We start from the raw sequence: 20,921 nt of genomic DNA, 5'->3' as shown, positions 1-20,921 counted from the left end.
GTTTGTTCTCAGTATTCAAGAGTCTCTCATGGTTTACCTCCCTCCCTCTCCCCAACTATTTCCCCCCTTCCCCTCCCCCACAGTCCTCTGCTAAGTGTCTCCTGGTACACTTATGAGTGACAACGTATGGTATCTGTCCTTCTCTGCCTGACTTATTTCACTCAGCATGACACCCTCAAGGTCCATCCATGTTGCTACCAATGGCCAGATTTCCTTCTTTCTCACAGAGACTTCAAGATTCTACTCCAGAGGCTGCTTGCCTGATAACACATTCCTCTGAAATTATTTCAGAAGTTGATGGGATGCCCCGGGTTTAAGTCAACCTCCCGGCAGCAGAAAGGATCAGGCTAACATCTCCATGGCACGGCCCAAGCTGGAGTGGGGTCTGGACTGTAGAAAATGGGTCCAGCCTCAGGTTCCTCATGGGTTTCCTCCCCATTTGCTCCTTGCATAAACTCCACCAGTTTGCAGAAAAGAAACTGAGGCGCAAAAACGTTAAGGCAATGGCAAGTTTTGTCCAGCTAATCAGAGGTGCTGTGTGCTGCTTTCAGGGAATACGCCCCTAAACCTGGAGTGTTTTCCTTGGACACCACACACTAAGGTACCGGTAGCCTCCCTTCTCATTAAATTTGTCTCTGGTTTCTTATAAAGTCTTTATATCTATTCAGTTCAGCCCCAGTTTCCATATTAAGTTCACAGCTGTACTCCTAGGACTATGTCTAGTTAGAGACTGTTGGCCATGTTGGGGATGATGGATTTCAAGCCGTGACTCAATCACTTAAAGAGTGAGCAGCAACACCAGGGTGCCCACGGGGCTCAGTCCATTAAGAGTCCGACTTCAGCTCAGGTCATGATCTCACAGTCGGTGGGTCTAAGTCCCATGTCTGTGCTGACAGCTCGGAGCCTGGAGCCTGCTTCGGATTCTGTGTCTCCCTCTCTCTCTGCCCCTGCCCTGATCACACTGTCTCTCTCTGACTCTCAAATATAAATAAATGTCAACAAAGAAAAAACTGGCTCTGGTGGCTCTTTGTCATCATGGCTACCAGATAACATCGTCTTTTTTCTGGGAGGGAAGGATCTTTTTATTCCCAGGTTTACAGTATGTTTTTCCACACAAGGCCCTGGCGTAGACAAAACTGAGTGTGAATCTAATCTTATCCCTCTGTGGAATCAAATCCCATTACATCTCTCAGGTCCCAATCCTGGCTCTGATGTAAAATCTCTGTTTAGCCTTACGCTGAAACTGTGGCACTTCCTCATGGTTTTATGTGGCCCAATATCTAACATGTCCTTCATCAACTTATTTATTCATAATCTCAATAAATATTTCCAGTAGTTTATGTTTTGCATACCTCATGACAGATACTACAAAGAGCTGGGTCAGTAGACTAAGCAGCTCAAAGAAGTGAGAAAACTCAGAGGAGACCATTGTTGGGGCCATTTTCACAAGTCTATCGACTTTGCCCTGGAGGCATGAGACCTTTTGAAACGTTAGTTTCCTCAGCACAGGAGAGTCTTCTTAGCAACAGGGAAAATATGTGTTAACACAAATGTCAGTGTAGCGAAAACTAGGAGCACTCATGTCATAGGATATGTGGTACGTTGAATGGACGGTATTGATAATTAATTGGTGACATTAATAATTAATGGCATTCTAAGGGTCAAGGTCTTACCCAGGAGGATGTGAGGGTACCCGGTTTGGGTGGTAAATTCAAGACAGATTGAAGCCCTGAGCCAGCCCTTCTGTAGAGGCTGGGAAAGAACAGTCAGTACTGAGAACTAGGAATACTTTGATTTTTGTCTCTGGAAACTCACTTGTCTTGAGTTAAGACAAGACTGTACCGAGGATTTTATCACCAACATCTAGAAGGGTGGTGCACGATCATATTAGATCCATAAGAGAAAACACCATGGGTTGGTTTGAAAATGGATCCAAAATTGTTAGTGCCTCTTTCTCCCTTATGTTCTCCCGGTGGCTCCACAGGACTCTGCAAGAGCTGACTCATTTCTATTTCAGTGACAGGTGTCTACCTGGTAGCTCTTAGGGTTTTATCCAGAGGTCGAGTCTGTCTGACATTTGTGTTTACTCCGGCTCAGTTCAGGAAAATCTGGCCAGTCTTCCTTGTTTGGGACCCGATGGTTGTGCCAATTTTCAATGACTAGGGCCAAGAGAGCCACAAGAACCAGTCCTCCTATGCCCATTCGGATCAAATTCTCCATTGTGTGATCTTGATTCATTCTATCTGTGGACATAATTCAAAGGAGATGAGCAATCATTGGTCATGTTCAGTTTCATCCCAACCCAGAGCCCTGAAAAGGGAACTCACTTCCCTGTTTGTGGTCCCACTCAACCCCCCTCCTCAGTGAGCTCATGCATGCATGAGTGCCATACTTAGTAAGCCTGGGTCCAAGGGGCCTCCGGTGAACAGGAAAGGAGGTGACTGTGGGGATGCTGTGTTTGCTCTTCATTCCCTCTTCATGTACTGACTTCCCTCAAAGTCTAGTCAAAGCCTTGCAGTCAAATGCTCTGCTCCTGAACTATATCCTCTACAGTTACCCCCATGTTTGTAGCAGCACTATCAACAACAGCCAAATTACAGAAAGAGTTCAAATGTCCATTGACTGGCGGATGGATAAGAAGATGTGGTGTATACATGCAACAGAATATTACCTAGTGATAAAAAGAATGAAATCTTGCCATTTGCAGCAATGTGGATGAGAGAGATGAAAGTGGTCGCCTCACTCAGCAGTTACTTTCTTTTCTGTAACTTGTCTTGCTGAGCTGAGCGATGCAAACACTATAATAATGGATCTCGTGCTAGAGCTTCTAGCCAATCAGAGCGGAGCCTAGTAGTGAAGATTAGTTTAAGGGTTCCCAGATGCAACTAAGCATGTGAAAAAAGAGAGGCGGGTCAGTCTAAGGTGGTGTCTGGGATCTGTGTCTCAACAACACCCTTCACATGAGTCTGAACGTTGGCCTCTCCATTCTCAGCAGACCACGTGGTTTTCAAGGGCACTGTCTGCGAACTCTAAGCGAGGGTGTGAAGGCTGAATGGGACATGGATGAATGTCTTTTTCTCTTCACAGTCCTTTGTTTTTTTTAAAAAATTTATTTATAGTTTATTGTCAAATTGGTTTCCATATAACACCCAGTGCTCTTCCCCACAAGTGCCCCTCCATGCCCCTCACACCTCTTCCCCTCTCCCCCTCCCCCATCAGCCCTGAGTTTGTTCTCAGTATTCAAGAGCCTCTCATGGCTTGCCTCCCTCCTTCTCCCTCACTCTTTTTCCCCCTTCCCCTCCCCATGGTCCTCTGCTAAGTTTCTCCTGTTAGACCTAGGAGTGAGAACATATGGTATCTGTCCTTCTCTGCCTGACTTATCTCACTTAGCATGACACCCTCGAGGTCCATCCACTTTGCTACAAATGGCCAGATTTCATTCTTCCTCATTGCCATATAGTACTCCATTGTGTATATATACCACATCTTCTTGATCCATTCATCCTTTGATGGACATTTAGGCTCTTTCTGTGATTTGGCTATTGTAGAAAGTGCTGCTATAAACATTGGGGTACATGTGCCCCTATGCATCAGCACTTCTGTATCCCTTGGGTAGATCCCCACTTCCCAGCAATAGTCCTTCCATTAATAGCCCTCTACCACCCCACTGTTTTTTCTCAGTGCACCGCTCCATATTCCTGCCTGATGCCAAGGCCTTGAGAAGGAGGACTCGGGGCTGGGGTGCACCTACCTGTGACCACAAGCCCCAGAGCATCACTGGGGGCCGACCACACATAAGGGCTGCTACTGTACCAACCATAGCACCTGTAGTTTCCTGAGAAGCTGAGATTCACAGGACCTAGAACGAAGTTGCCTTGGTGTACTCCATTTTGGGGCTGTGACAGGGTGGCTCCTCCTTCTTTGGTCAGTGAAAATCTATCAAATGGGTTGTGTGTTGAGCTGCACTGCAGGGAAATATTGTCTCCCAGTACCACCACCACACCTTGGTCTGCTGAGAGGGAGGGTTTGTCATATGAGCCTTAAAGAAAAGACAGTGAGGTATTAGCAAGATTTTTCACCCTTTTCCTTTTATCCCCAACAGCCATGTTGGGCCATCCTAAGGGAAGGAAAGACGCTGATATTCCTTGATCCAAAGGAATGGGAGCTGGGAACTTCCTATTTTACTACTTCCGGATGGACATACACTCCATCCCAAATTATTGCAGACAGAGCTGAGCAAATAAGCAGCCTGTGGGGTTTGGATGAGATGTCATCTTCAAGAGATAGAGATCTTGTTTCTAAAGTCACAAGACCTACATGATGTTCTGTTCCCAATTAGACCTGTAGAGCTTTCGCCCACACCACCAAGAAATTCTGAGACACCCACTGGACATCCCATAATTCTATCAGTTTACTCAGTAGATCACTGTCTGTTATAAAGTATGAAATCAGGGACAGCCAAATGGTAGAGAGGCATAAGTCCAGGTGTCATATCCTGGTGCACTGCTCTACCGGCACCTCCACGTGCTCACCGATCTGGAATCTCTCCTTTTGGGTTCTTATGGAGCCTTCATTACATAGGCATGACTGATTGAATCTTTGGCCATTAGTGACTGATTCAATCTCCAGCAGCCCCCCCCCCCCCAGGTAATCCTAGAGTCACCTCCTTGACCTAACTCAGGAGTGGTAGAAAGGGGTTTGTTACATCTTTGTCATTCATATCACTCAGGAAATTCCAAGGGATTTAGGAACTCTGTGGCAAGAACAGGAACTAAGACCAAATATATAGTTCTTACTATAAATCACAATATTGCAACCCACATGTCAAGGAAAAGGGGGGAGAGCATCCAAAGAGTTTGAGGAGCTATGTCAAGGGCAGAGAGAGACCACATTATGTAAAAGAATGTCAGCAAATAGACCTGGAAATTCAGGGTGAACTCTTCTGGAAAAAAGATGCTTCTAGAAGCACAGGCTCAAGCCAGACAGAGGGTTAAAACCAAGGGCTGCACTGGTGCAGGGAGCATAGGAGCATAACTACCTCTTCCTCCGCGGGTACAGGCTGCACATAGTGACTCCCTCCCAGGTGGGAAGAGCTGGGAGAGAGCCTGCATGTGCTGCCTCACGCAGGCGCTCGGTCTCAGCATCAACAGCCACATTCGCTGGCGTGGTGTGTGCCCACACTGTGATGTGGTGGAAATGGCACTGTGCTTCTGGGGTCTCCCTCCCAGTTACCCCACTACCCCTGTCTTAAAACACCAGACCACTTGCAACAGTGGGCTATTCTACAAAACACCTGGCCAGCACTCCTCAAAACTTCCACGTCCAAGAGGAACCTAAGCAGACATGATAACTACATGCAGTGTGGGATAGGACCCTGGGACAGATGAAGGACACTGGGTAAAAGCTAAGGAAACCTAAGTAAACCGTGGACCTCAGCACATGCTAAGTTACCCATATTGGCTCATTAATAGGAAGAAAAGAACCATACTAATGGAAGATGTTAACAGCAGGGGAGAGTGGGTGACTCTATGGGAATGCTCTGTCCTATCTTCTCAACTTTTCTGTAAACCCAAACCGTTCTAAAAGTCAAGTCTTTGAAAGAATTACAAAGAAAGAACACCCGAGGGCTGAAGACACTGGATGTGTTCTCACCTGTCACCACCAGCTCCAGGGCTTTACTGGGCTCCGATAATTTGTACTCTTTCCTGTATTGGCACTGATAACGCCCTGCAGTGTTCATATTCACGTGGCTAATGAGGAATTCAGCCTTCTCCTGAAATCCCAATTTCTTCTCCACCACCTCAAATGTGGAGTTTCTCAGGATTTCCAGTTGGTACAAGTAAGACTCGGGAGTTCCCCAACACAGGATCTTCACAGACTCATTCCAGGGAACCATAGAACCAGGTGTGGCAGATATAATAGGAACAGGAAAATCCCCTGGAAGAAAATAGAGTCCAGACTCAAGTGGCCCGCCATGGAGAAACCATAGTGGTTTTCTTCTCTGTGGGGGAAACACAAATAAATGAAGGTGTGAAAGACCTAAGATTCCTTCCTTTTTAAAATATTTTTTGGTATATTCTAATTGTAGAAAAATACATATAACATAAAATTCACCATTTCAACCATTTAAAAAATTTTTTTTAATTTAGAGAAAGTGAGAGAGAGCACAAGTGGGGCAGAGGGGCAGAGGGAGAGAGAGAATCCCAAGGAGGCTCCATGCTGAGCATGGACCCAGGGCTCAGTCCCACACCCTGGGATCATGATCTGAGCTGAAGTCAAGTCAACTGCTCAATGCACTGAGCCACCCAGGGGCCCCTCGACCATTTCTTAAGTGTACAGTTCAATGGCATTAATTACATTCATCATACTGCACAACCATGACCTCTATTTTCAGAATTTTTTTCATGACTCCAAATAGAAACTCTGTAACTATTAAGCAGTAACTCTCCATTCTCTCCTTCCTCTGCCACCAAGAACATCTGATCTACTTCCTATCTATGAATTTGCCTATTCAAGGTACCTGTATCAAATATTTGTCTTTCCATGTCTGGTGTATTTCACTTAGCATAATATCTTCGAGGTTCATGCATGTTGTAGCACATGTCAGGATACCCTTCTTTTTAATGGCCAAATAGCATTCCCTTGTATGTGTAGATCACATTTTGATTATTCACTCATGTCAATGGATATTTGGGTTGTTTACATCTTTGGCTGTTGTGAATAATGCTGCTCTGAGTATTGGTGTACAAATATCTTTCGAGTTCCTGCTTTCAATTCCTTTGGTTGTATACGTAGGAGTGGAATTGCTAGATCAAATGATGATTCTATGTTCAGCCTTTTGAGGAACTGAACTCCTTTTCATGTTTATTTTCTTTTTGAGGTGAGATTCACATAGCATACAATTAATTATTTTTAAAGTGGTATTTGGTGCATTCATAATGTTGTCCAATCATCACCTCTGTTTGCATTTTTATCACCCCAAAGGAGACCCTGAATACACCGAGGTCACTCCTTCTCACAGCCCTAAGCAACCACTAGTCTGCCACAAAGTCTGTTTGGTGTTCTGTTGCCATGGCAACCCTCAGGAACAACTCCAAACCTGCTGGTTCCTTTATCAGGTTTATCACCTTTTTAGACCTCATAGTTCTGTGCTCAAGTGCAGCTCTATGAGGGGGGGATATAAAGGGAATTTGCCATTCTCATGAGGATTGCCATCAGGGAAGACCAACTTGCTACAGGTGGCTGTGGAAGGTGTGGACTGTATTTACCAAAAACCGCAGAACTTCCTTTTATTTAATAGTATTCACTCACCAGTACCTCTGTGCTTTTGTTTTTCCAAAATAGATGGAGAGATAATGGATATCTCCATTAATGCAGATACAGTGCTTATTTAACATCATGACCCAAACTAGTGGTTCTCAACAGAAGGCAATTTTGCCTCCCAGGGAACAATGTGGTAATGCCTGGGGACATTTTTGGCTGTCACATGGGGTCAGGAGGTACTGTTGGCATCTACTGGGTAAAGGCCAGAAATCTTACAATGCACAGGACCTCCATCCAAACAAAGGATTATCTGCTCCCAAATGTCAATAGAACTGAGGTTGGGAAACTCTGACCTACCCAGTCTGGTTAAGACTTAGAGGAATGATAATGTGAGAAATGACAGATACTACTTTTAAAAATAGGCAAGTGTAGGGGCACTGGGGTGGCTCAGTTTGTTGAGCATCGACTTTGGCTTAGGTCATGATCTTGCAGTCTGAGTTCAAGCCCCATGTCGAGCTCTGTGCTGACCGCTCAGATCCTGGAGCCTGCTTCTGATTCTGTGTCTCCCTCGCTCTCTGCCCCTCCCCCATCCACGCTCTGTCTCTCTCTCAAAAATAAACATTAAAAATTGGCAAGTATATAATTGGAGGTCGTGACATACAGTCGGAAGTGTAGAGACACGGATCTTGGAAATCTGATAACAGACGTGAGGCCTCAGCTGATACATGAAGATGAGTACTCTAGGCAATGTGGACAGGCAGGTTGGGAGCAGTGTGGATCACAGGAACAACAAGAGAAGGTCCTGGATAATAAAGTGCAGATAGGTATGGGACAAACGAAAACAAGGTCAGAGTGAGAGAGGAGCAGAGGCTCACTGGGAGAATGGAAGATGGGCTTGGGTGAGCAGGAGCAGCCCAGCCGGCACAGCCAGAGAGCCCTGGCCATGGCCACATCAGTAGGCTTATCTGAAGTTAGACCCCTGATGGGTTCTACAAGGGTGATAAACGTATTTGTGTTTTAAACACACAAGTAATTCAGGTTATAGTCTTTAGAAGGAACTGGAAGAGAGAAGACCTGGATAGACATGGGATTCCATCCATTAGGAAAGGCCAAGGCAGTAGCTGAGGTGACTGAATGTACAGTTTAACTGAGAGCTACTTGCACACAGACTGCACAGGAGGGCAGGACTAAGGCAACATCTTGCTGAGTGAAGCAAAGTGTATGTAGTGGAGAGAAAGAGGTTGTGAAAACAAGTAGGTCTGACATGGGGACAGATATTGTGCAATCACCGATGGCTCCCAACTTCCTCACCCTTGCAGCTGTGAACAGTCAGTGAAATACATGTCATTGATATGGGACAGACAGCTTCAGGGAAGCAAACACCAAACCCAGGGCTGAGCATGATGCGTTTGAGGGGTCTGGAGAGGGAAACACAGCAGAGATGGCTCAGATGGGGAATAAAATTGGAATTCATTGGGCTTTTGACTGTCCTTCTAACCCTTCTGTTCCAAGGTAGAAGGTATCTGGGAAAGATTTAGGGGAACACTTACCTTCCTGTGCCCGAATCTTCTGGCTCAGACAGAGCACTAGAAGAGAAACATTCAAAAAAGATCAGTTTTCTGGTTTCAACAATAGTCCTTGTTTCAATTCACCCTGATTAATGGCATGCAGGGTGTCATCCCCTCCCCCAGAAAGGATAGCATTCAGGCTCATCTTTTAGTTTTATCTCCTAGACTGCAGGCCCCAAGGCTCTGATCCATAGGAAAGCTGGACCCACCCTGAATCTCTAGACAGTATGAGACGGGTTGAACAGGCCCACAAGCCACTTGTGCTTGGGCAGTCAGACATCTGGGCAAAGGCCAACTCTCCACTAAGGAGCCCAGAATCTCCTTGGCAGCCACAAAGTCACTGAATCCTCACAGTAAGAGGGACATGGACTGTTTCGGGACTCCCTCTCTTCCGTTCCCCCACCGAGCCACTTGCAATTCAGGACTCACCAAGACAGAGAAGAATGGTGTCTCTGGGGGCCATGATTCTGTCCCAGCCTCAGCCCAGTTAGTTCCTTGTTGGGGCACATTAGCCGAAGGCCAGATCCTCACAAGGCAGTAAGATAGATCAGCAGGAAGTATGAAGTCAGAGTCCCTTGTCAGAGAATTTCTACATCTATTACCTCACGAGTAATGGTTTCTTCCTAAAGAACTTAGTTCTGGATAGCTTTTGGGTGGGGCCCGAGAGGAGACCAATCATTCTGTTTAAATTTTCAATGAGAAGTGAGTGTTTTCCTCAACCAATGTCTAATGGGGCCCGAACCCTTATTCGAACCAGATCCCACATCCAAGTGGAAGGCCATGGGGCAGAATGTAAGATGGTGCCAAACAGACAGAGGTCCTCCATTGGTCCATTAGTCAGCAGCCACGTGGCCTTGCCTGCTGTGGACCCACGAATCCTCTCTGGAATTCAGGGGCTGAGTGTATTCACTTGGGCTTGATCGGCGAGACAGTATACAGTGTACTCCTACACTGGGGATTTTCTCAATGCCAGCATGTAGAGGAATCTTCTCAGGAGCTACTCATCATCAGGAAAGAAAGAAACTCTTACAACTGTACCTACTTGTATATCCATATCTCTATCTATCTGTATATCTAGATACAGATCTTGGGATAGATAGATAGATAGATAGATAGATAGATAGATAGATAGATAGATATTTAGCTGTAGACTCCTGACATCACAAACCCTTCAGGGATGGGAAGCCAGATATTCAAAATCAAATTCTCTACCATCTATACTTCATTTTCACTGTAATACATCACTCTTGTCTTTCAACATACCAAATGTCCTGGGCCTCTCCCATCTTTTGGAAGGCGCCACTGACAGTCAGATTTTTAAAATAGTGAAGATGAGTCTTTCAGAGAAGTGACTTTGCCTAAGATACTGCACCTAAGAGGACACAAAGCAGAATCTAAAGGCTAAACATCCAAAAAAAAATCCATCTCTGAAGCATGTTTTGGACTCTTCAGGGGAGATGCAAGGGTTACTTGGTCACGTCATCCTGGGACAAAATGAACATGACAAACACGTTACATTCCACTAACAGAGAGATGAAGAATTTGCTTATTTGTTTGTAGTAACATAGTGACTGAAGTCAGAACTTACTCTCGAGGGAAATGTGGACTTGAAAAGAGATGAGGGACCCATTTTGAGAACTGGTGAAGTCTGCTTTCCTTAGTATATCCTGATATGTGGACTATTTTATATTGTACATCAGAGAATACATGGAAATATTCACTGCTGAGTCTCCCAAACTCTGATGTCTTAATTTCTTGTACTCTGTTGTTTTTTTCCAGATTCATCTAGATAGATCCACCTCCTGCTACTGTATTTCCTTGATTGAGCCTTGGGGGCAACTGTCTATACTGAGTTGAGACATAGGGTGCGTGGGACCCCCTGATGTGCCCTGAAGGAGTTAGCTGCAGAGGTGATGGATGAGAACCTGACTCCATGCTGGGGACACCTGCCAGGTGCTCTCTGGCAACCAGAGCTTCCGGCGGGATGCCTGGGCCTCCCCAACATGGCTTCCCAGACTCCAGCAGGATTGGGTAGATCTATCTGGGTGATTCTGGAGGGACAAAAGAGTGCAAGAAATTAAGACATAAGAGTTTGGGACACTCTCCATAACTAGATACATAACTGTGACACAATCATACAATGGATTCTTACACAGGAGGGAAAATCCTTCTTTCACATGTAAAGATATGATAAAATGTCAAATACGTAATGTTGAATGGAAGGACCCAGTCACAAAAATACATACTAGATGCTTCCATGTAGGTGAAATTCAATAGTAGCCAGGAAGGAAGATGATTAATGGTAGAGAGATGGTAGCTTTGTTTATTTGTTTATAGTAGCATAGTAACGGAAGTCAGAACTTACCCATGAAAAGAGCCAAGAAAGTTTCCCGGTGTGTTAAGAATATTCTACATTTTGTTACAGATGGTGGTTGCAAAGGAGCAAATACGTAAAAGTCTGTCAAACTACACACATGAAAAGAAATGAGTGTTTAAAGTGACTATCCGATGATAAATTTATTGATGATTTTTCTTTTTTCTGTATCTATTTTCCAAATTGTATACAAAGGGGCAAGAGCTAAATTGTATACAAAGAATGAATGTCTTTTCTGTAATGAGAAAAGATGATCAACATTAATAAAACATGCCTCTAACCCCTCAGTGTGTCTCACATGTTAGCCTGTGAGAGAAATGCGGTTGTTTAGCCCACAAAACAAAAGAACAAAATTATTTACAACCTTAGCCTGGGGATACATTACTTCACACTGCTCATCCTGTCTTGATTTATGGGTAAAGTGGTTGGTCCTGTCCAGGCAAATGGTCTTGGAGAATTCTTAATGTCATAATGGTTGATTCTGATAGAATGTGGACAATTCACTTTAAGGTGGAATCATATAAATGGTAGCAGTTAAAAATAGCACTAAGAAATTGACTCAGCATAATTACAGGGAGGTCTCTATTGACAGAGTCCAACGGAGCCAGAGAGCGAGGAAACCAAAGTCAAAATCAATGGGGGTCAGCTCCTACCATTTACCCCTGCAACCATAGCACAGAGCAGGGTAGGGAACTTAGGGAATTGGTGGTAGAGATGAGAATAGCAAGGATAACAGTCCCAAAAATGTTTTCTAGGGGATCCTGAGGTTTTTATCTCATCTTAGGGGGAGGTGAATCTGAAGACATGAGTTGTTGTTAGGACGGAGTTTCAAGCAGGGTTTTAGAAAGAGCTATGGCATCCATGGAGAGCCTCCTCAGGGTCTTTCTGGGTGTGCTCAGGCCATAGGATTCAAGTATTAATTGGCCTTGCAAGTTCCATGTATACACTGGCATCGAGGGTCCCTTGGGCCCCTGGGAAGTGGGGGTGGTTTTCTGCTGTGTGAAAATGCAGTGATCCAACTGTATGTACGTCACTTCCTGTGCATCTTCTGCTGAAGGTTCTGCATTGGGAACTGGGAGGAGGGTGTGCACACATTTGTGGGCATGCGGAGGAAGTGAGACAGCACTGAAGAGGGTGAGTCGAGGAGGACTTACCTCCCTACTCACCATTCTGTGCACCTCAGGCTCACTGTTCATTATGGCAGCATCTGTAGGGAATAGAAGTCATCCAAAACACTTGGAAGGGCATTTCTGGGTCCTCATTTAATAGATACAGATACCCATGCACAGAGAGGTGCAGTATTGCCTGGAGTTACTGCCAAAAGTAGAGTCAGAAATTCTACTTCTCTAAAGTTCACGGACACATCCCATTAATACCTTCCTATTTCCATCCCATTGATGAGGATGGGGTGGGGGGCACTGGCGTCCTCTCTAGAAAGCCCAACCTCTGACTCCTGCCTTGAGCCAGGCATCAGCCTGCAAACAGCGAACTCACACCCGAGCGCTCTCATCCTGGCTCCCTGCTCTGCTCAGAAGGCAACTGGCCTCTTCTTCCCAAGACTCACTTTTTTTGGCATGGCACCAGCAACAAAAGAGGAAAAACAGAAGGATGGCGAGGAAGACTAAGGGCCCAGCCAGAACCTGCGGGTGTCCAGGGTTATCTGCAGGACGATGTGAATCCAACAAAGAGAAAACCACGGTAGTTCTCCTTTATTGATTGCCTCCCATTTATTGATTGTTGGATAAATACATACAGCATCTCTACCTCAACCCTGAATCAAACAGGGTTCTTTAACAAAAGAAAAATTAAAGTCTTTAACAAAAGAAAAAGTTGAAACCAAGGTCAAAGTAAGTAGAGTTATTTTAGGTTGTACAGGCAGTAAGTGATAACAAGATGGGTGAGCAAGGGATGCACAGTGCGATGTGCTTACTTCTCGTGGTCTCATGAGTCATGTATTAGGTTACTGCTCTGCCTGCCTGATTCTCTCTACCGGCTACGGCTAAACTCATTTCGTTGTTGTCCATTCACTGTCCCAACAAAATCAGTCCTTCTGGAAAGTGAGAGGAAAGTTGACTCGAGGTAGTGCTTGTTTCTGTCTCTGAGTCTAAGATTTGAACTGACTCAAAAGGATACTGGTATTCACCTCTGAGGGATCTAATGTTCACAGATGATTGGAAGCAGGGGTGAGGTAGAGGTCTGAGGTGAGCAGAATGGAGTGGGGGCAATTTACCTCATGTAGACGTTACTTTCTCTGCTGCAGAAGCATGTGAAATGCTTTCACATTTTTGTTCTGACCTCATCCTCCTAGAGAACCTAAAAGGGGGGGGTTTAGCCTCATTTTATTGTGGATAAAATAGAAGATAAAAGAGCTAATCATACAGAAATAGGAAAATGGTGACTTGAAGCCAAGTGCCTTTGTCTTTCTCGTATACTATACTGTTACACTAAGCGTCCGCATTTGCACATGCCTCTTCCCCTCCCACATGATTCCTCTCTCCTGAAAACTATAGGTTTAGGTGCAGTGAAGATTAATTGCACAAAGTAATTAGTAAGTCCAAGAGCAAGCAACCAAGAAAAATCAGTTCCAACAGAACTTTCCTTCAAATAGTTCTACCTCAAGAACATTTACCTACTTCATTCATTTGGTGTCTAACTCGGCATTACATTTCACCAGGAGGGTGGCAATTGCATTTTCTGTGGTCTCGTGGCTCCCAGTTATACACCTTATAGCCCATTTTCATGTAAGTCACTATTAATCATATATGGATTCCCAGCAGGTGCTTATATGATTTGCAATGGGGCTGAACATATAGCACACCTTCCTTGGTCCTACTCCTCTCTCTTATACGATCTGGTTCCTCTCTGTCTCCTTACATTGACCTTGTCATTCTCTCCATTTCCACGGCAGCATTTACTCTTCTTCCTTGAGCATAAGGTTGTTCTCACCTTAGTATCTTCTTGGGTGATAGCTCTGGGATATCTTTCCAATAATCATCAAAGAATTAAACACTTCTTGTCATTACGGCCGTGAACTAAATACTCCCCAAAGATTGAGAAAGTCTTTGCTACTCACCCTAAACCATTCACAAAGCACTAGCTACCACTTCATTTGAAATCTGATGTATAGTGTCCTCACAGTGAATCATTCATTCATTCATGCTCTCATTTTCTGCCCTTCCACTTAAGGTGCAATACCAGCTTCCCAAGCATCCTTCAAAAGTTCCATGTCCTAATCCCCACAAATTACAATTATGTTATGTTATATGACAAGGAGAAATTATGGTTGCAGATGTAATTAAGGTTGCTAATCCATTGACTTTAAAATTAAGAGTTTATCCCAGATTATCTGGATGGTTCTAATGTAATCACAAGGGTCCTTAATAGAAGAGGAGATGTGACAAAACCACACTGAGATACCACCTCACACCAGTCAGAGTGGCTAAAATGAACAAATCAAGAGACTGTAGATGCTGGTGAGGATGTGGAGAAACAGGCACCCTCCTACACTGTTGGTGGGAATGTAAACCGGTGCAGCTGCTCCGGAAAACAGTGTGGAGGCTCCTCAAAAAATTAACAATAGAACTCCTCTATGACCCAGTAATAACACTGCTGGGGATTTACCCAAGAGATACAGAAGTGCTGATGCATAGGAGCACATGTACCCCAATGTTCATAGCAGCACTTTCTACAATAGCCAAATCATGGAAAGAGCCTAAATGTCCATCACCTGATGAGTGGATCAAGAAGATGTGGTTTATGTGTACAATGACATACTACATGGCAATGAGAAAGAATGAAATCTGGCCATTTGTAGCAAAGTGGATGGACTCGAGGGTGTCATGCTAAGCGAAATAAGTCAGGCAGAGAAGGACAGATACCATATGTTTTCACTCATAAGTCTAACAGGAAAAACTTAACAGAGGAACACGGGGAGGGGAAGGGGGGAAAAGAGTTAGGGAGAGGGAGGGAGGGATGCAAATCATGAGAGACTCTTGAATACTGAAAACAGACTCAGGGCTGAGGGGGGAAGGGGGAAGGTGAAGGGAGGTGAGGGTCATGGAGGAAGGCACTTGTGGGGAAGAGCACTGGGTGTTATATGGAAACCAACCTGAAATAAACTATAAAAAAAAGAAAAGAAAAGAAGAGATGTGATGAAGGAATGGGGGTCTGAGTGTTTCGGTGGGATTTAGACTTGACCAACGATTGTTGGCTTTGAAGATGGAAAAAGGGGACCATGAGCAGAGGAACATGGGAAGGCTCTAAAAGCTGGAAAGGCAAGGAAATGGGTTGTCCCGCAGAGCCTCCAGAAGACATGCAGCCTGATGCCATCCTGGTTTCAGCCTCACGAGACCCATTTCAGAACTATGACCTATAGAACTATAAGATTATTTTATAAACTGTGTTGTTTGGGGGCGCCTGGGTAGCTCAGTTGGTTAAGCCTCCAACTCTTGATTTTGGCTCAGGTCATCATCTCATGGTTTGTGAGTTTGAGCCCCACATTGCTCTCTGCTATCAGTGAAGAGCCTGCTTTGGATCCTCTGTGTCCCTCTCTCTACACCTCCCCTGCTCGTGCTCTGTCTCTCTCTTTCTCTCTCTCAAAAATAAAACAAACTGTGCTGTTTTAATGCACTGAGCTTGTGGAAATTTGTTGTAGTGCCAAGAGGAAATGACTACATATGGCATATTCAGCACACGGATATATATGTGCACTGGAACAGTGGTTGAATGAACTCACAGGTATGGGTGAGAGACTGGCTTCGGAGTCCTCCCTCCCTCTCCTGAGCATACTCGAGTTGTATCCTGACAGACAGGAGCTCATTTCTTGGCAAACGGAACTTCTCTAAGCACTGCCTGCCCCCCACCTCCTGTTCCCTTCCTTTTTCTCCTCCAAGATCCCATGATTCTCATCTAGACTTAGGAATGGGGACAGAGTAGGTATGGCATTAATCCTGACAAGCGGATTAGGTTTATTTTCACTCTCTTTTCTTGGAGGAGGTCTCTGCTGTAAAATAATTAGAGTTTAAGAGTCCTCCCTGGCCTCATGGTGACCCAGACCCCTTCTGCTATTGTAGAGTCTGGGGATCAGAAGGGAAGGTAACAAGTCCAAGATCACAGAGCTGGCAGGTGGCTGAGCCAACACTGGAACCCAAGGCTTCTCTTTATCTACAAACAAGGATAAAAGAGACCCTTCAGTTACCAGTTTTGGAGTTTGGTTCTGCATATGGAAGGCAACTACCTGACGAGTTTCCTAGAAGACAAGTCAGGAGAGAAGCGGGGATGTGGAGCTGCCCATCTTCTACCCACTGAAGCTCATTGCCATCTAATGCTGAGTTCCTGGGAGCTCCTGGGACCCCTCCCCACAATCCCTGGGGACTGACTCCCTGCGACTTCAAGATGCAGAGAGAAAATAGGAGAGGTTGGATGAAAAGGGGCCTCTACTTAAGAGGAGGCTTCTTGATCTTGCCCTAAAGGCACCTGTACCACCTTGGAGATCACTCTATGGGTGGGGGGTCAGGAGGGGCCACTGGGAAATGAATGCAACGATGATATTCCCAAGCTGAGCCCCTTTTTTCCTCCTCTTGGGTCTGCCTTGACCCCTTTCCATCTTCCTGTGTGCACAGACCCCCAGTGTGGGTCTCTGTGCAAGCAACACAGGAGGCTGGAGGTGAGTCCTCAGTCTTTCTGTCCCTGTTTCTTTATCTATGTTTCTCTCTCTTCAGAACTCCTAGGCATCCTCCTGTTATCGGAAAGACCCTTCACATATGAACTTCAGATATATCCTGAATCACTGGGCACAGAGCACGTTGTGTGCTTCCTCACCTGTGACAGAAGGGCACAGTGGGTCACTTGGGCCTGACCACTCCCAGGGAGAGGTGTTGAAAGAGCCATGCCATATACAGGTACCACCCAGGGCTGGGCTTGCAGGACCCAGAGGGAAGTGGGCCCAGGACGCACCACCATGCCTCTGCCCCTCAGCCAGCCAGCACTCGTGGAGCTGCCCATCCCTGGATAGATGGTACGTGTCAAGGTTCTCTCTGAGCAGCAGGGCAGGGTCATGTTCTCTCCTGAACTCAGGATGGCACTTAGCTGGGCCCAGAGAGATTTCTTGTGTAGACCTGGAGGAAATGGAGTAGTCAAGTTAGAGAGGTTCTTCCTTGCTCACAGTGTACTGACTGAGAATTCTCTCTCCCTGCTCCCAGGGCCTAATGCCCACTGTGTCCACCTCTATTTCTTGTCCTTCCCTTTCTCCATTATTACCCCTTTTGTGTTGGCTTACTCTCTCTGCCTCTCTGGGATCTATCAGTTTGATCTGCCTTTTTCTTTCATGAGTCTCTTTTTCCATCTTGTCTATTTCTGCATTATCTACCTATCTATCATCTATCTATCTATCTATCTATCTATCTATCTATCTATCTATCTATCTCTATTACCACCGTCTCAGTGACTTTCTCTGCTTCTATGTCCCTAGTCTTCTTTTGGGATCTCTGTAATCTGCCGCAAATTACCGTCTTACTCTATCTTTGTGCTCCCACTCAGGTCTCTCTACTTTAGGGCTTTTATCTACCCCCTCCATCTTTCTTTCCACTTATCTATCCCTTTTTCTTCTTTCATTTTATGTTACTGAACCAGTGTCTGTCTGACGGTCTCTCTCTGTCATCCCTCCTTTGTGTGTGTGTGTGTGGGTGTGTGTGTGTGTGCACGTGTGCGTGCATACACACATGTACACGTTGCATTTCTGTGTCTCTTTACATGGAAGATGTTCTATGGCCATTGACATACATTGACTCTTCTTCTCTTTGCATCTCTCTGTGGGCTTTGACCTCAGCAATCCTGTAGCATCTCAAGCAACCTTGAACAGCTTTGGGAACTCATAGAGCACACCACACAGAGGGGCTGGTGACTGGCTCCTCCACCTGGGACTATAGTATTCAGGGCCACATTGTGGTTCAACTACATGGGATGAGCCATGTAGGAGGGGACGCTACACCTGTGGGTGTCACCTGGGGAGAGGATCCAGGGCCCATGGGCATTCAGCCTAAGAAAGGCCAGCCTGACCCTGAAACTTGGTCTCATATGTGGTGTGTCATTGGGTTCTCCTGGTAGAGAAGAGGGTGTGGAGATTAACTGGAAACCATGTTCTAAACTCTCTCAGCTGTCTGAACAAAGTCAGAGTGGAAGGGCACCTGTCCCTGCTGCGAATGTATCTGTCTATGTTTCTTCCTTCACTCTTTGTCTCCTTCTAGAGGCTCAAGGGTAGAATCTGCTCCTGTGTCTTTTCTAGCTCCTAGGAGCTGCCTGTATTCCTTGTCTTGTGACCCCTTCCTCCATCATCAGAGCTAGCAATAGTTGGTAGAGTCTTTCTCATGCTACATGACTCTAAAGCTCCCTCTCCTACTTCCTTCTACCCTTGTAATAACAGCAGGCCAGGCTTCCTGGAAATTGTTCAGACTAGAGCTGTTGTGTCGCATCGTTTACTGTAGTCAGACTTAAAACACAGACACAATCCCTCATACTCTGATCAAATGATAGTAGTTTTTTTTTAAATCTAAGCTTCAAAATCTTCATATGTAGTGTGCAACATATGCAGTAGATACTATTATAAAAAGAATTAGGGCCCCTGGGTGGCTCAGTCGGTTAAGTGTTCGACTTCAGCTCAGGTCATGATTTGATGGTTCATGAGTTTGAGCCCCGTGTTGGAGTCTGTGCTGACAGCTCAGATCCTAGAGACTGCATCGGATTCTGTGTCTCCCTAATCTCTCTGCCCCTCCCCTGCTTGCACTCTCCCAAAATAAATAAAATTAAAAATTTTAAATAAAAAACAAGTATACTGTATAAATCAAAACGATTTTCTAAGATGATATTTCTAGTATTGAGCTAATACTTGTTAACAATTATTTAACTTCCCTGTAGAAGGAATATGCAGTTATTTAGAGTCATAGAGTTTCACTGTATTAGCAAAGAACAATGCATGTAAAATCTGGATCTTATGGTGTTATCTGAAATTCATCTTATGACCCAGAAATCCAAACTCAGAGAATCATTTATCTCTCTGTTTCTCTCTCTGTCTCTCTCTCTGTCTCTCTCTCAATTTTATAAAAATATATCAATATCCATTAATATGATGTTATAGGATATTCACTCTCCAATAGCCAATTAAGTATATCAAAGAACCCACCCAAAAATATTTTATAATCAAAAGCCCAAAACAGCAACTCTCCAACTTAAAACAAGAAGATGCAATGACCTGATAACCTATATACTTTTCCTTATCCCATATCCTCCTTTAACCTCATATCTTGATATTTGTTGGAAATACAATTTTAAGGCACTTACCTCTCCTTGTAAAATATGTAATTGTGAATATAGTTTTGACACTTATCTCTCTTTATACATGTAGTTGTATAAATGTAAACATTTATATTTTTACACACATACATAGATGTATGCACCCACATATATAGTTGTTTCATATTTTTAAAATTACCAGCTTTTGCATCTATCCTTTTTTGTACTTCATTTATATTGCTATGATATACACATAATTATTTTTTATAGCTCTATTTCATTCTTTTGGACTGCAATATAAAATTTCTTGCATGAATACATCACCATGTATCTATCCATTCTCATTATTATAGACATCTGTCTAACATGAACATCTGGGTAATATGGGTAATATAGATATCTAAACAATAATATTCTTCCAGTCCATGAACATGGGATATCTTTTCATGTGTTATGTTTTCTTCGTATTCTCTCATCAAAGTCTTATAGTTTTCAGAGTATAGCTTTTTCACCTTTTGTGTTAAATTTATTCCCAACTGTTTTATTACTTTTAAGTCCCTGTAAATTTATTTTCTTTTTTCTCTCTCACACCAGTACAGTTTTTATTGCATCTTTAAAATATCACAAGTAAGTCTGAAAAATAATATGCAGTTTTGTGGTTTCTGTAGCTGGACAACTTAGGTCTTGTACATCAGCCTGCTGAACCGTTCCTTTCTCAGAAACATAGATGGCATCTGTGCTTTTCTGATAAGGCTTGTTTCTAACTGTTGTGGCTTGCTGAATCAAAGCAGCTAAATTTGACAATGATATGATCCTTCCTTTCTTGTGGGACTATTCTCAGTCTTTCTGTTCTGCTATGTCACTAAGTTCCTGAGTGGACTCCAAGTCTCTCAGTGCTAATTTGTTCATGGCATTTGCAATGCCCATAGTTATTGATTGGCGTGTATTGTTTTGTTCTGGGGCCTCAGAAACCTGGTTATTCTGGAGCTCAGAGCATCTCTCTTTCCATAGGTGTGAGTCACATGCTCACTGCCATGGAGATGGACCAGCACACCTGGGACCCTGCTGCAAGGAGAACCCAGGTAGGAATGGGAGCCTCTCTTCAAGGAGCCCTACTTTTTTTTTCTCTCTCTCTTTTTTTTATAATAGTTTATTGTCAAAGTAGTTTCCATATAACACCCAGTGCTTCTCCCCACAAGTGACCCCCACCATGACCATTCCCCCTCCCCCTCTCCCCCTCCCCCTTCAGTCCATGGTTCGTCTCCAGTATTCAGTAGTCTCCCTTGATCTGTGTCCCTCACTCTTCCCTGCTCTCTTTCCCCCTTCCTCTCCCCATGGTCCCCTGCCAGGTCTCTCCTGTTAGACCTATGAATGCAAACATATGGTATCTATCCTTCTCTGCCTGACTTATTTCGCTTAGCATGACACCC

General features: G+C 44.4%; 1 protein-coding gene across 1 annotated transcript; it reads right to left on the bottom strand.

Moving 5' to 3' along the window:
• Positions 1-1,288: 1,288 nt before the first annotated feature.
• Positions 1,289-9,448, bottom strand: FCAR (Fc fragment of IgA receptor). Its single transcript, XM_029924716.1, is given in 6 exon segments — positions 1,289-2,063; positions 2,065-2,243; positions 3,752-4,039; positions 5,653-5,937; positions 8,814-8,849; positions 9,261-9,448. Coding segments are annotated over 6 exon segments (858 nt in total). The 5' UTR covers positions 9,295-9,448; the 3' UTR covers positions 1,289-2,027.
• Positions 9,449-20,921: the final 11,473 nt, after the last annotated feature.

Source organism: Suricata suricatta, chromosome 16, assembly GCF_006229205.1.
Source record: "Suricata suricatta isolate VVHF042 chromosome 16, meerkat_22Aug2017_6uvM2_HiC, whole genome shotgun sequence".
In the NCBI taxonomy this organism is placed as follows: Eukaryota; Metazoa; Chordata; class Mammalia; order Carnivora; family Herpestidae; genus Suricata; species Suricata suricatta.
The sequence above is the reverse complement of the archived record's forward strand: the minus strand, read 5'-3'. Positions and strand labels throughout refer to the sequence as shown.